Source organism: Triturus cristatus, chromosome 11, assembly GCF_964204655.1.
Source record: "Triturus cristatus chromosome 11, aTriCri1.1, whole genome shotgun sequence".
NCBI classification, from domain to species: domain Eukaryota; kingdom Metazoa; phylum Chordata; class Amphibia; order Caudata; family Salamandridae; genus Triturus; species Triturus cristatus.
This window is the reverse complement of record NC_140594.1, coordinates 6556313-6572901: the sequence shown is the minus strand read 5'-3', so window position 1 is coordinate 6572901 and position 16589 is coordinate 6556313. Positions and strand designations below refer to the sequence as shown.

Below are 16589 nucleotides of genomic sequence, written 5' to 3'. Positions count from 1 at the left end.
AAATAGTTAAACTTTTAGTAGTTATTTAATAAATTGTGATACATTTTTGTGATTTTAGTACCGTAGCGGGTTGTGAGTTTATAGGAGTACATAATTAGTTTTTAATTCATGTTAATTATTTAACTGATAATTATGTTAATTGTGTAATTCATTTTTGTGTGTAAAGTTTTAGGTGTGAGTTGTGAGTTTATGGGGTACACAGTGAGAAATCATTAAATTATAATTAATAATTAATTTTTAAATACTATTAAATATTTGATTGATAATTAATTATGTTAATTGTGCTATTCATTTTATTAAGCTAACTTTTAGGTATGGGTTTGTAGGGATATAGTGCAGGACATAACTGAAGTAGAATTATTTAATAATACATTTTTGTTAATAATTAATTTTTAAATAATAATTCTTTAAATGAAAACTAATTAGGTATATTGTGTAATATTTTAAACTTTTGGGGGGTATGTGTTGTTGTTTTTCTATGTGTAAGGGGTGTGTAGGAAATTATTTATACAATAATAAATATAGTTTAACAAAATTATAAGAAATGATAAATAATTATGTAACGTATTTAAATACATTTTTTATATTGTATATTAGGTGACAGTTGTTGAATTTGCAGGAGTAGAAGGTGGGAAGGTAATGCAATATTAATAATGGATTACTTATTTATTAATAATAAATGTTTAATTGAGATTATGGAAATAATACATTTACACTTATATATTTGGTCTGTGTGGATTTATTTGTATGGATAAAGGGTGGGGTGGTGAATACCTACAATTATTTTAGGAATAAATATGTGTGTTTAACTTTTTTAAATAAGTATATTTGTTAGATTTGTTTAAATAAACATTAAGGGCCCAATTACGATGCGGATAGGAAAGCATTCCCACCAAATCTGTTTGGGAATGATTTCCGACCAACCGGGATCGGGAGACTCCGTCAGACCGATTATGATGTATCCAGATGCTTCCAGATAGGATTGGGTCGCACTCCCATTGACTTCAATTGGAGCCTATGTTCCGACTGAATGCATAGGCTCCCATTGAAAAAAGGGGTGGCTGGAGAAAATCGGGCAACCTGTGGCGGACACTACCTGGTGCCCGCCACACTGTGCATGGCTGGTAAGGGTGCACCCATGGGTACCCCACGGGCCTGATTGGGAAGGCTCCAGGTGCAGGGGGCCTGCTGTGGGTCCCCAGAGTCTGATTTCGACTGCCGATTCGAGTCGGATGGCATGATTCGTAAAGGCTGTCAGAATCCAGCATTGCAATCGATCGTTCGGAAATGCGGCCCGTAGAGACGTACGATTCTGCTCCGTATGGCTTGGTCATTCCAAATGCCTTCGGGTTCGGATAAGCCTAAAGCCCAACTCACATCGTAATCGGAAAGACACGTTCCCGATCCGATTCGGATGGAGCAAATGCAGTTAGGAGATCTTCCTAACCGCATCATAATCGGTTCCTAAGTTTATTTTAATTTTATTATATTCATGCCCTTATTTAATATATTTAATATTTACAATATAAATTTATATATGTTTAAAAAACTATATTTTATACATCGATATTAGTGACAACGATATATATTTTTTTGATATTTTGTCAGTGAACCAGGGAAAGGACCTCATTTACTACTTCTAGAGGCGGACTTACAACAGTCACTCAACTCGTAATCTTCCATCCAAAAACCTTGTAAAGACGCTTTTCAGAGAAGTCGCTCCTCGAGACCAGTAAGCTCTATGTTGTGTTCGCTCTGTCCTGCATACGCCTACATGATACTCAGATTCTAGAGTCAGCTTCAAGTTTAGGGAACAATCTGTTTCAAGAACAGGGTTCCCGGGGGCAGAGTATTTATTTTATTCATATTTTACCTGCATTTACCCATATTTTATTGCTGTTCAACTTATCAATATCTTTCTCAATGTCTTTTGCGTTAAATAAAGAAAGAACACGAGCTTTGTGATATAAACAAGGCAGCTGTCTGTCTCTCTGTCTAGTCACTGCCCTGATTATCAAGAATGGGGAGAGGGATTTGGCTTTCCATCCATGCTTAGGTGTTAAACCAGGTGCAAGTAGAAGCTGGAAGCCTAAGGTCTAAATTCAATAAATGATCGATAAATAACAGATTTGATGCACAAGTTGCAACAAGAATTTGCCCTGAATGTGTTACAAACTACACAGTTTGTATAAGTGCAGACAAGTAAGTGTAGTTCACGTCTCAAGAACCTCTGGACCAAAGGTGGCTGAACCCTCAACCAGTGAAAGGGTTAAATAAAGCCAGGCAGGGGAATATCTAGACATCTCCACCTTTCAGCGCCTCATGGACTGTACCATATATGGTCATAAATAGGGCAGCGGCAGTGCCACTCTTTACACAAATGGATGGGTGTGTAAAGAGCTCATCCATGCTCTTCATTTGGACAGCTGGGATCGCCCTCATCAGCAGGTCACACACACCTGTCACCTGCACAGTGGTGACACACTACTCATGCGCCTCCACCACACATCTCACCTCCACAGTGGTGACTCATTACTCATGTGCCTCCACCACACATCTCATCGGTAGTGGGGTACACTACTCATGTGCCTCCACCTCGCATCTCATCGGTAGTGGAATACACCACTCATGCACCTCCACCACACATCTCACCTCCACAGTGGTGACACACTACTCATGTGTCTCACCCTCACATCTCATCGGTAGTGGGTATACATTACTCATGCCTCTTGTAGGGTACTGGAGTCTGTTTCAGACCCCCCCCAACTTTTTGCCTGGTATCTGGTGCATCATTGACTAAATTTGCACAGAGTTCCTTCTAACCAGGTCCCCAGCATCAGTGTTCTTTCCCTAAACTTATGATTTTTCCGACAGTCTCGCTTGGAGTAGAGGTGCTACTCTTCTGCAGTCCGCAGGCACCGACAAGCAGAGTCTGGTTCACCGTTTTGCACCTCCACAGCCGGATTGATGTCACAGACAACCAGGAGAAAGTACTTGTGCTCTGGAAGGTCAGATCTGTCTCGCCACCAAGTGTGAAGACACCAAGGCCAACCAGAGCCGTGCAGCACCAACCCCCATTGCACCGGACGCCCTCCACCAAACACCGACAGTGAGGCTCCATTCCAGATTCTCACTGCACCAGGACCAAGCAGCCGTTGAGGAAAGTCTGCATCACTGAGACCCACTTCCAAGAGTGGCCCAGATGCTTCTATTTTTCCCCTGCCAGCTGTTTGTCCCTGGACGCGAGGTACATCTTTGTGCACCAGGCCTCGCCAACCTAACCACTCTGCACCCGAGCTCCCCAGCCCGGCCCCCTCGATCCGGTTGTGCACCTTTGCTCCAAAACCCCTATTTGGGAGCCCTCTGAATTATCTGCAAGTTCCCCTGTACAGCCTGTTTTTGGGTGGCCCCCCACTTCACTGTAGCACACCAGCTATCAGTCTCACCAGCACTCTGCTCCTGGCAGAACACAGGCCGTTCCCAAAGAACTGTTGGTAGTACTTTGGACCTTGGCTTGCTATAACTCGGAACCCTGAAGGTGAGCCCCTGAACCCGACTGTACCTACCTTTATGCATCTTTGACTTTTCCTCCCATAGGATTACATTGTGCATGAAAGAACACAGGTTTGACCGCTTGACTTACCTGTGAATATTGCATTAAAAAAAGTACATACCATTGAATGAAGTTCTTGGTTTTAAAACATATATAAAAAAAGTGTTATATTTCTAATTTGGTCTTGGATTTTTTCCTGCTCGCCCACACTACCACAAAAGAGAGCGTTAGTATTATCTACTTTTGCCACTGTAAATCAATTGGGGACCCACTGGACTCTCTGCATGGTGTACTTTGTTTTAGTGCACTAAGAGCCAACATCCAACACTCCCCCACCGCATGTCAGGCTTACACTACTCATGCAGTTGCACCCCATATCTCACCTGCACTGTGGTATTACACTACTCATGCCCCTCCACTACACATCTCACCTGCACTGTGGTGATACACTACTCATGCCCCTCCACTGCACATCTCACCTGCACTGTGGTCATCCCCTGCTCCCGACCAGCCAGGATCCGGCCGGCTTCCAGTTTTGCAATTCTTGGCTCCTCCACCTTCATATAATCCTTTACCAGGTCAGTGATGTCGAACTGCCAGTCAGAGCCAAGCATGTAGGTCAGCTGACCTCCAGAGTCTGAGGACTCGGACACAAACTGAGCCAAGACACGGACCATGGTGTGCTGGTACTGCAGGGAGCAGCCCTTCCCCTTCCGCTCGTCGTCATCTTCATCGTCACTGTCACGCGTTGGCCTAAAAGGGAAAGGAGAGGAATTATGCAAGCTCTTCATTGTTGTTGTACAACACACTTATCCTGTCACTGTCACTGTGCATTGAAGGTGCACGGGAAAGGACTTTGAGGGCAAGGGTTGGGAGGCTAGGCATGAACGGTGCCAGTGGCGGTGTCCTCATCAAACATGGCCACTGCAACACTGACCCGGCTGAACGGGATGATGCTGCATGGGCGGTATTACTGGAGCCTCACACATCTGGAGTGGAGATGCATTGCTGGCACTGACAATGGTCTGATTGGTTTCCAGAGGTTGCTAGTGTGTGAGGCTGAGGCAGATGGAAGCTTGGTTAGAGGACAGAGCTGCTTAACATGCCGCAGAGCTGGAAGGAAGTCCTCTTACCATCACTCCTGGTGGTAGACAAGAGGCAAAGATTCTCAGAGGTGCTCCTTTTTAGAAATTACATGATAATTTTATTTGTAAATAATGCACAGGGAACAGGCACTGGGTCAGCCCCCCTTCATCAGACACAACTCTGTTAGCAGGTAATTCTAGTCCCTACAAGAGCAGAATCGAGAAATGTCCTGAAGCTTGAAGCCTTCATCTGAGGAGTATGTGAATCCTCTCTATGATTGGCACCAATGTGGTCTATTGCCCTGCAGATGAACGTATAGCCTGAACCTACAGAGAGCGAGATGTCGGAAGGGAGGACACTCATACACACCTTGGGACCTGCATACAGCGCTTCGATGCAGGACGCTATAATCTCTGTGATCCATAAATCGTGGGCAGATCCTGTGACTCGCATAGGTCTATGTTATATCCTAGCTATATTATAGTTTATGTCATCCATCGCTCCACCGGTGGAACCCTGTAAGGGTGATGTAACATGGAATATTGGTGTATGAAAACCATAGTTGGAGAATTGCTGAGCACCTTGCTGGCTGCTCCTGGTGGGGCTGTATTACGGCTGTACTATTGATCTGCTATAAATACTCCTAAAACATCTCAACCAGCCTGGAGTGATTACTACAATTTATCTCATTGCTTAACGCAGGAGTCATCTTGTTCACGAGTGCCCGGCACCTCGCCTCAGTCACTAATGCTGCAGCTAATGGACCTAGATCAATCGGGCTTCATTCTAGGCAGGCTAGGTGGGCAGACAACACAAAACATTTCTTCTTCAAGACAACAGAGCCCACATACATATAAGTGGAGTCTGATTTCATTTGACACTGGGAAACTGTTTGACTGTGTCAACAAAGCACTTGTGGAGGACACCCTGAAGGCAGTGGATCTTGAACCCCAAATCTGTACCTGGGTCATGGCCAACTACACAGCAGGGCGGTCCCTCGTCGCTGCTCCTGACAACGGAGCCCTCTTTGAATAGGTTGTGTTGCAATAGTATAGAACACTACGGGAGAATAAACAGAGGCTGATAAATTACCACACCTGCCTCTGACGCAACTATATAACACAATAATTGTGTGGTATCTTTACACCAGAAGCCTCTGGAGGGAAATGCTAGAAGTCCAGGCATATGGGACAAATATTTTACTTATGTACAGAACAGTATTATGTTTGTGTGTCTCCTACTGAGAATGGCAACTCCAAGTATTGGACGAGGTGGGCTCACTCACGTAATGCGACATGCTTCATCATAGGCGCCCTCGTATCACCCTGGGAGGATGATACCTCAAGTTGGGCTGTCCCGAGGGAGTTCCTAGATATTCTTCTGTTTTCTGGATAAAAAGGATCTAGTTTCCTAAAATATTAGCCCTCTAATTAGGTATTTTTAACTTTTTAATTTTCTACTCCACTTTCACTGCACTACACATTTTCCACAACTTAGTGCTCCTAAGTAGTTACGCAAGTCGCAGCATGCCTCAATCTGCAGCAGATTGAGAGGACCCCAGTGATGAAGCATGCCACCTAGGGCAAACCCTGGTGGGTGAGGGGACTCTGGAAAATAATTTTTCTTTCTGGAAAGAGGATTTTCATACATGTTCAGTGAAAACCCTGTTCTTCCCCATGGTTAGGTTTTTATTCTGGCATTCCAGATTTTGTGAAACTTCATTCAGTTAGGAGGGTGAACCTCACCTCAACCTCTATCTACCCCCATCTTTTGATTCCATTCTTAAGGACCCATTAGCCCTGAAGAATGCCCCAGACCATTTCGGCTACTAAATATGGGCAGAAACATGTTGGCAGATAAAAGGGTTTGAGCCTTTGATCTCCACACACCTATCCACGTTTGGTTTTTCGTCACACCTAGGGGCATATGTACAAGGACGTGAAGGAGAGAGGCGTTTGCCTTCCTGGCCTAACGCCGCTCTCCTCCACTTCTGAAACGCAAGACTGCACCATAATTACAAGAATGTGGTGCAGCCTGGTGTTTTCCCCTGTGATGGCACTCAGTTTAGCAACTTAGCGCCAACGCAGGCACCCTTGCACCAGAGTGCAAGGGTGTCTGCCTGCAGGGGTGGATTTTTTATGTGTAGGAAGGTGTCCTTTCCTGCACATAAACAATCCTAGAAATGCCACTCTGTCACTTTCATCTGTGCTGCTTCATGCAGCACACATAAAAGTGACAATATTGTATTTTTTTAAGTTTGTTTATGTACAGGAAGGGACACCTTCCTGTACATAAACAAAAAACAATGGCATTTCCTTTTTCAATGTGTGCTGCACAAGGCAGCACACTTGGATAAAGCAAAAACGAGGAGAAAGAAGGCATTTCTGCTCGTTTCGCCATATTAAGACTAGTTTATACCTAGTCTTAATTTTGGTGATGCCTCCTATGTACGCCACCCTTGTACATAGGGGGCAGCTTCAAAATGAATGGGTGCTGCGGTGGAATGCCCACCGCAACACCCACTGCACGCCCCTTTCACGCTAACCATAGCGTGAAAGGGGGCCTTATGTACAAGGCAGCGTAAGCCACGTTAGGTGGCTTAAAGCTGCCTTGTACATAAGGTCGTTGCATGGCTTAACGCTGCCTGGTACATAAGTTGCAGAACCTATTGTCACTACAACGTCACTATAGGTGACGTTGTGGTGGAGATAAGGGCCCCTCGTGTTCTTTTAAATGAAGGTAATACTAATAGTGAGTCCTGACACTATCATCAGTGTAAGGTTTCCTCTTCCATTCAGGGTGACTTTCCCTCTACAGGAGGCAGCTTCTCAGTGATGTGCATACCTTGGATTCCTGAACTGCACCACAATCCTGGGATACAGGACGCTACCCGCTTTGTTCGAATTGCCACTGTACTCTAGTTTGTGATTGGTTTGATTCTTTGAAGGGACATGCGGGTCTTACCCTTCTTCTCTCCTTCTGTTGTGTTTTAAATCAATCCACCCATTCCTGACCACAAAAGAACCTCAGGACCCCTAATGATTGGCCATCCTTGAACGCAAAGACCAGTCGCTAGTCCTAAACTCCTCACAGGTCTGATGCAGTCTTGGATTTTCCCTTAAAATTATTGTTCTGTTTTAAATGTTTCCTTTCATTTTCGATTTATTTGTATTTCCTTAAAAAAGCCTTTCCTTGAATTGGTTTTCCCAGATTTTGCCTCCTCCAATGTGGTTTCAGATTGGAGGCTTTGGTTTTTCCAGTTCTTCACACACCTCTCTCAAGATCATCTTAGGGCAGTAGTTCCCAAACCTGTTCAAACCACACCCACCTTTAACAACAACAAACGTTCACCTACCTTCAATGGGCATCGTGTGGGAGCGCACTGTCATTTACACACGCACATTTGCAAATGAAATGGCCACTAAATGTGGCCAGACATACAGTTTTGCTGATGAAACTATACAGCGCACAAATCACAACGTGTGGAAACGCGGCGTCTGTGAGTATCTTTCATCTGCGCATCACCAAGGAAGTCTATTGATTTGCTTAGATCATATTAAAACCTTTGTTTCCAGTCTACCTTCAGAATTAAAAAAATGCTTCATTTTTCCAATTCTAAATGATGGATGCATATTGTTTATTTGCAGTTATTAACATTTTGTTGCGTATTACAAACATTAACATCCTACATTGTCGCATAGTTCCTTGAAGAAAAAGCTCCTCTCACTTTGCAGTTAGAGAAAGAAAAGTAAAGCATCACCGCAAATGTGACACGAACACGGAAATCAAAGGTGTCTGTTAGAAATGGGAATCTCTAGTTGGCCGCGGCTGGTGCCGATGTCCAAATAGGGAACCTTCTTCCTAAGTCAGAGTAAGGGGCCACTCCCTTTGATAACCCCTGCTCACCCCGGTGGTAATGTAGCACGAGCAGACGGGCCTATCTCAGGGGCAGTGTGTGAAGCATTTATGACCATACACAGTAACGCAGTGAAGCCACTACAAAGGGACACCACACATGTAGCTATAGAAAAATAAGTATCTTTATATAGGCTTAACACAAGGCTCAAAAGCGATCAAGAAACCACAATGCACATAATTACAGATTCACTTCAAAGCAATAGAGGCACTCAAAAAGCGTGTAGAACGAAATTAGTTTGAGGCCGGGGCCCACGTGACCCGGTGATGCACAATGTACCTGAGATTTAAAGGGGCACGGCACGCAGCCTCACAAGGAAGCCGCGGTGATGACAGGCAGACTCACAGCGGCCACAGCTCCTCCGCTGTAGCGGTCCACGACGTCCGCTCACGATAATCTTCAGATGGGACTTAAAGGCAGACACCCACAGGTGATAGTAAGATCCTCGAAGTGGTGGACTAGTGCGGGCACTCAGCGGCACAGCTCCTCAGCTGCAGCGGCCCATAATGGCGATAGCGATGATTCTTGTAGGACAGCAAATGCGGGCACTCAGCGGCAACAGCTCCTCAGCTGTGGCGGCCCACAATAGCGATCACGATGACTTTGGTAACACAGGCAAATGCGAGCTCTCAGTGGCAACAGCTTCTCAGCTGCGGCGGACCTCAATAGCGATGCGATGACTTTCAACCCGCGTTCCCTGCAGTAGAACCAGAGGCTCTGGAGTTCTCAACAGAGGCCTCACCTGCGAGTAGAATCCCTCTCAAATAGGAATCCGGATGGCTGATGGGTGAAGTCTAATGTCCCTGAGACTTCAGCAGGAGGCAAGCTCAAATCAGGCCCTTGGGTAGTCGCTTCAGCAAGATGGATAAAAGTTTTTAAGTCTTTTCCCTCTCGTTACACGGACAGAGGTTCGTCATGATATCCAGAAGTAACACACCCTGTAGGGGGTTTTGCACAGATCTTTATACCTCAAAAGTCTTTGTTCTTAAAAAGTCACAAATCACTGAACCCAGCCAGAACCAGTTTGGTGTCGTCCTGGAGCACTTTATTTACGAGGCTACATCCTGCCTTTCAGGAAGAGGGGTCTGCCATCAGACGCACAGTCGGAGGTGGAGCCATCATTCACCTTGCCCGGCACAGCCCTGCTCAGATCAAAGGGTCACAACTCCCCACACTCCAACTGCAGATCTCTCTGTTCAATCCAGGTCGGGCTCAGCCTGCCCTGACCCTCCAAAACCAGACAGCCAATACACATAACAGGAGAGCATACGGGAAGGCTTAGGCAAGAAAATACCTACTTCCCAAAAGTGGTAGTTTTAAACACAGAATGTAAAAATAATCATCACTAAACGATGCACTTTAATGTTTGGAGCTCAGGCATACTAAATTCGACTTTCCTATCATGTTCCTTGAGTCAATGAGGATTATACCAATTCATACAGTCAATTTACAATAGGGAGCATTCGTGCTGTGGCCCTGAATGGCAGTGGCACAGCGCCCAGAGCATCTAACACCAGCAAACACAGAGGAGACAAAAGCGAAAAATGGAAGGGAGACCCACGCCAATGGGGCCAGGTCTAACAGTCTCTTTATTTATTCTTCTGACCTTCACAACCCATCAAAAATCAGCTCACAACTTAATAAAGTCCCATTCCAAAGTTATCTTGGGATCATCCGTGAGTAAGGCAGCCTCATTCTGAAGTCATCACAAGATTATTCTGTAACACTAAAGCCCCATCTTGAAATACTCACAGGATCATCCTGGAGTTATCCAGCCCCAGCTTGAAGTACTCACAGGATCATCCTGAAGTAATCCAGCCCCATCTTGAAATACTCACAGGATCATCCTGGAGTAATCCAGCCCCATCTTGAAATACTCACAGGATCATCCTGGAGTACTCCAGCCCCATCCTGAAATACTCATAGGATCATGCTGGAGTAATCCAGCCCCATCCTGAAATACTCATAGGATCATCCTGGAGTAATCCAGCCTAATCCTGAAATACTCATAGGATCATTCTGGAGTAATCCAGTCCCATCCTTAAATACTCATAGGATCATCCTGGAGTAATCCAGCCCCATTCTCATAGGTTCATCCTGGAGTAATCCAGCCCATCCTGAAATACTCACAGGATCATGCTGGAGTAATCCAGCCTAATCCTGAAATACTCATAGGATCATCCTGGAGTAATCCAGTCCCATCCTTAAATACTCATAGGATCAGCCTGGAGTAATCCAGCCCCATCCTCATAGGATCATCCTGGAGTAATCCAGCCCATCCTGAAAAACTCACAGGATCATCCTGGAGTAATCTAGTCCCATCCTGAAATACTCATAGGATCATCCTGGAGTAATCCAGCCCATCCTGAAATACTCACAGGATCATCCTGGAGTAATCTAGCCCCATCCTTAAATACTCATAGGATCATCGTGGAGTAGTCCAGCCCCATCCTAAAATACTCAGGATCATCCTGGAGTAATCCAGTCCCATCCTTAAATACTCAGTATCATCCTGGAGTAATCTAGCCCCATCCTGAAATGCTCATAGGATCATCCTGGAGTAATCCAGCCCCATCCTGAAATACTCATAGCAGCATCCTGGAGTAATACACTCTTATCCTGAAATACTCATAGGATCATCCTGGAGCAATCTAGTCCCATCCTGAAATACTCATAGGATCATCCTGGAGTAATCCAGCCCCATCCTGAAATACTCATAGCAGCATCCTGGAGTAATACATACCTATCCTGAAATACTCATAGGATCATCCTGGAGTAATCCGCCCCATTCTCATAGGATCATCCTGGAGTAATCCAGCCCATCCTGAAATACTCACAGGATCATGCTGGAGTAATCCAGCCCCATCCGGAAATACTCATAGGTTCATCCTGGAGTAATACAGACTAATCCTGAAATACTCATAGGATCCTCCTGGAGTAATCCAGTCCCATTCCTAAATACTCATAGGTTCATCCTGGAGTAATCCAGCCCATCCTGAAATACTCACAGGATCACCCTGGAGTAATCTAGTTCCATCCTGGGGTAATCTAGCCCCATCCTGAAATACTCATAGAAGCATCCTGGAGTAATACAGTCCTATCCTGAAATACTCAGAGGATCATCCTGGAGTGATCTAGCCCTATCCTGAATTACTCATAGCATCATCCTGGAGTAATCTAGCCCTATCCTGAAATACTCATAGGATCATCCTGGAGTAATCCAGCCCCATCCTAAAATACTCACAGGATCACCCTGGAGTAATTCAGCCCCATCCTGAAATACTCATAGCAGCATCCTGGAGTAATCCAGCCCAATCCTGAAATACTCATAGGATCATCCTGGAATAGTCCAGCCCCATCCTGAAATACTCATAGGATCATCCTGGAATATTCAGAGGATCATCCTGGAGTAATCCAGCCCCATCCTGAAATACTCATAGGATCATCCGGGAGTAATCCAGCCTAATCCTAAAATCATTTTAGATCATCCTGCATTAGTAGAATATCATCACACATTTTCCACTGAAGTAATCAGAAACCCATCCTGTGGTAATCCAACCTAATACTGAAATCATCATGGAACCATCTTGAATAGTAAATGATCAACAGCTATTGTCCACTGAAGTAATCAGTAGTTTCAGTGATGACTCTAGAGCCGTCTCATTTAAATATTTCGCCCTATACCCATACTTCAGGATGGCTTGTGATGACTAACCCAGATAATTACAGGAATAGCCCAGCTGTAGTCATCGGGTGACTCTAGAATAACTCTAAGGTGCTCTTCCTTTTTCACTTGGATACGGCAAGCGCTGTCGGGGGAACAAACCGGGGTGTTTCATAGATCACCCAAGAGTCGCGTGGATTGGGAGATGAGATCAAAGACCCTTAAGCTTTCACCCATCAGAAGGACAACTCTATCACTCTGGGACAAGGTCGGAGTCTTGAAACATCTCACACCACATACTTCTCCTCTCACTCTCATAAAATGCAGCTCAGATATTTCTACCCTCTCCAAGAAGTGACTGAAACTGCAGACGGAGATGGGATGCCTCGCCATCAGGGGTTTTTATGATCAAGGTGTTCTCAAATCCTTTGAGAAGATACACACACATGGGATGACCTCATGAAACACAGAGCTTCAGATACCTCCAAACACGCCAGGGGTCACACATCCTACCTCTGTCATCGGGGCCATGACCACTGGGTCACATCCTGCTGATGTAATAAGGGTCATGACCACGGAGTCACACATACCACCTCTAAAATAGTGGCCATGAGAGACTTAGAGCCTTTGAGAGATGGCTGAAGCCAGGAGTCCAGGAGAGGCCTTGGTCTCAGTTATCTACATCGTTCTGCTGTGGGATGGGTGCAGTTAAAGCAAGATTGAAACAAGGTGGAAGATGGCCTTGGCAGGCAGATGACAGAAGAAGAATGGTGCTAATACACAATGGGCATATGAAACTGCCAGGAGTGTGACTGCCAGGGAGACCAGCTTTCTGCTGATATTCGATGCTACACTCCATAACATTGTACAAATTATTTATTTACTTAAAAGTTTTGTATAGCGCGGACATGACCCCGGAGGGTATCAGAGCACTTTACATAAATTTAGGTAGACTAAGGAAAATAGGTAGGTGAGAGAAATCAAGGAAACAGTGAGGCAATATACAACAGGTGCAAGCAGAAATTGGGGTGGGCAAAGGGAGTAGGAAGGGTGAGAGCGACAAGTAGGGCAATATACATCAAGAGCAAACCAGACAAAAAAAATCACTCAGAGGCAATAGGAGCACAGCATCGAGTTCAGCGCATTGTTCATTAGAAGAGTTTGTTCAGTAGTAGAGTTTTGACTTCCCTTTTGAAGTAGAGAGAATCAGTCTTGTTTCCACTGGAAGGGAGTTCCAGATTCTCGGGGCGATGCCAGAGAATGTACGATTGTAAGTTTTAAGCTTAATACATTTCTTGGGCTTGAGCAGCAGTGTGCCGGTGCTTCTTGTGGACCTGGAGCCTCCCGAAAGTTCCAGCTTGTTTGTCAGGTAGAGTGGGGTGTTGAAGTGTGGTGCTCTATGGGTCATACAAGCGATCTTAAGTTGTATCCTAGCTTTAAAGGGAAGCCAATTGAGCGAGTTCAGGTCAGGTGAAATGTGATTGGTCTTCTTAGAGCCCGTGATGAGTCTAGTGGCAGCATTTAGAGATGCTCTGATAGGTGTTAAACTGAGTTTAGGCAGACTGCAAAGAGTCACACTGCCGTATTCTAGTCTGGAAATGACAAGTGCTTGCACCGCCGATTTAAAGTCATCTTGGGAAAGGTAGGGTCTGAGTTTTCTTAGGATGCAGAGTTGAAAGTTCTCTCCTTTGGTTATGATCTGATGTGATCTTGCATGTTTACGTTTTTGTCTAGCACAATTCCCGGTGATTTAGTGGAGTCAACAATGTGAGGTGTGCAGTTGAGGGCGGTGAGGTTACAGAGAAATGTCAACACAGTGGGGGTTTGCCTAGCGGGTGCAATGAGGAGGAATTCTGTCTTGAGGGTGATTAATTTGAGATGGTTGGAGGTTAGCCAGTTAATGGTTTTGAGAAGGGTTCCGTTGAAAGATTTGATGTCTTCGGGGGAGGAGATTTTCATGTAGAGTTGGGATTAGATAAAGGCAGCTCATACCAAAGTCCCTCATACACTTGTCTTGGTCCTGCACAAAACTGCAAAAGTTCAGGGAAGCCGACTATCAGGGCATGGATGCGATGCCAGATATGGCCCTACCTAGGACACCGGAAGGAGCCCTACCTAGGACACCAGATATGGCCCTGCCTAGGACACCAGAAGTGGCCCTGCCTAGGACACCAGTAGTGGCCCTGCCTCAGATACAAGAAGTGGCCCTGCCTAGGACACCAGTAGTGGCCCTGCCTCAGATACAAGAAGTGGCCCTGCCTAGGACACTGGAAGTGGCCCTGACTCGGACACCAGAAGTGATCCTGCCTAGGACACCAGAAGTGACCCTGCCTAGGATACTGGAAGTGGCCCTGACTCGGACACCAGAAGTGGCCCTTCCTAGAAAACCAGAAGTGGCCCTGCCTCACATACAAGAAGTGGCTCTGCCTAGGACACTGGACGTAGCCCTTCTTAGGACATCAGATGTGCCCCTGCCTAGGACACTAGAAGTGGCCCTTCCTAGGACACCGGAAGTGGCCCTGCCTCAGATAGAAGAAGTGGGCCTGCCTAGGACACTGGAAGTGGCCCTTCCTAGGACACCAGAAGTGGCCTTCCTAGGACACTGGAAGTGGCTCTTCCTAGGACACCAGAAGTGACCCTGCCTAGGACACCGGAAGTGGCCCTGCCTAGGACACTGGAAGTGGCCCTGCCTTGGACACCGGAAGTAACCCTTCCTAGGACACCAGAAGTGATCCTGTCTATGACACCGGAAGTGGCCTTGCCTAGGACACCGGAAGTGACCCTTCCTAGGACACCGAAAGTGATCCTGTCTATGACACCGGAAGTGACCCTGTCTATGACACCGGAAGTGGCCCTGCCTAGGACACCAGAAGTGGCCCTGCCTAGGTCACTGGAAGTGGACCTGTCTAGGACACTGAAGGTGGCCCTGTCTAGGACACCGGAAGTAGCCATGTCTATGACATTAGAAGTGACCCTGCCTAGGACACCAGAAGTTGTCCTTTCAAAAATAGCAGCTGTGGCCCTGCCTAGGGCACCGGAAGCAGCCTAGCCTAGGATAACAGAAGTGGCCCTGCCTAGGAGACCGGAAGTGGCCCTCCCTAGGACACCAGAAGTGGCCCTGATCCAGAACACTGAAAGTGGCCCTGCCTAGGAGACCGGACGTGGCCCTCCCTAGGACACCAGAAGTGGCCCTGATCAAGAACACCAGAATTGGCCCTGCCTTGGACACATTATGTGGGCCTGCCTAGGATATCAGAAGTGACCCTTCCTAGAACATCGGAAGTGGCCCGGCCTAGCATACTAGATAGGCCCTGCTTAGGACACCGGAAGTGGCTCTGCTTTGGACACCAGAAGATGCCCTACCTGGGACACCGGAAGTGGTCCTGCTTAGGACACCGGAGGTGGCCTTGCCTAGGACACCAGAAGTGGCCCGCCTAGGACCACAGAAGTAGCGCTGCCTAGAAGACCGGAAGTTGCCCTGCCTAGAACTCTGGAAGTAGCCCTGCCTAGGATAAAGCCCTTTCAATGGTATTGGCAGTGGTCCTACCTAGGATGCAAGAAGTAGCCCTGCTGGAAGTAGCCCTGCCTAGGACACCAGAAGTGGCCCTGCCTAGGACACTGGAAGTGGCCCTGCCTAGGACACCAGAAGAGGCCCTGCCTAGGACACTGGAAGTGGCCCTGCCTAGGACACTGGAAGTGGCCCTGCCTAGGACACAGGAAGTGGCCTTTCCTAGAACAATGGAAGTGGCCCGGCCTAGGACACCGGAAGAGGCTCTGACTCAGACACCAGAACTCGCCCTGCCTAGGACACCAGAAGTGGCCATGTCTATGACATTGGAAGTGACCCTGTCTAGGACACTGGAAGTACCCATTGTAGGAGAGTAGGATCTGCACTTGTGTTGCCCCCACTTTTTTTCTGATGTATACACTGGTTTCTGGCTATAGTCTGGCTTGGTCCCTGCTAATCAGGGCCCCAGTCTACCTGATCTCTCTAAACAACTTGGTGTGCATATTAGATGCACTAGTGATTGGATACTGTGGTACCTTATCAGCCCCTAGTATATGGTACCTTAGGTACCTAGGGCATTGGTACTTCACAGGCCTACCAGGGGCTGCAGCATGTATTATGCCACCCCTGGGAAGCACTCACAATCTGACACCACAGGCCTGCTACTGCAGCCTGTGTGAGGTAGTGTTAGCACTCCTCACTGAGGTATAGGTTCCTATATCTCACCATACACACACATATAAACCTATCAGTCACCCCTATGGTAGGCCCTATCAATCCCAAGGGCAGGGTGCATGGCTTACTATGTGAGGAGGTGCTCCTGCCTGAGCAGGGCCCCTCTGCAGCTGGCAGAGTCTATTCT

General features: G+C 46.5%; 1 protein-coding gene across 1 annotated transcript in view; it reads right to left on the bottom strand.

Annotated features, from left to right (window-relative positions):
* Nucleotides 1–16589, bottom strand: part of TMEM132B (transmembrane protein 132B) — a 900530-nt gene that overhangs the window by 23468 nt on the left and 860473 nt on the right. Inside the window, exon 7 of the mRNA XM_085633641.1 lies at nucleotides 4033–4306. Coding sequence (XP_085489767.1) covers nucleotides 4033–4306 — 274 coding nt within the window. The remainder of the gene's footprint in view (nucleotides 1–4032; nucleotides 4307–16589) is intronic.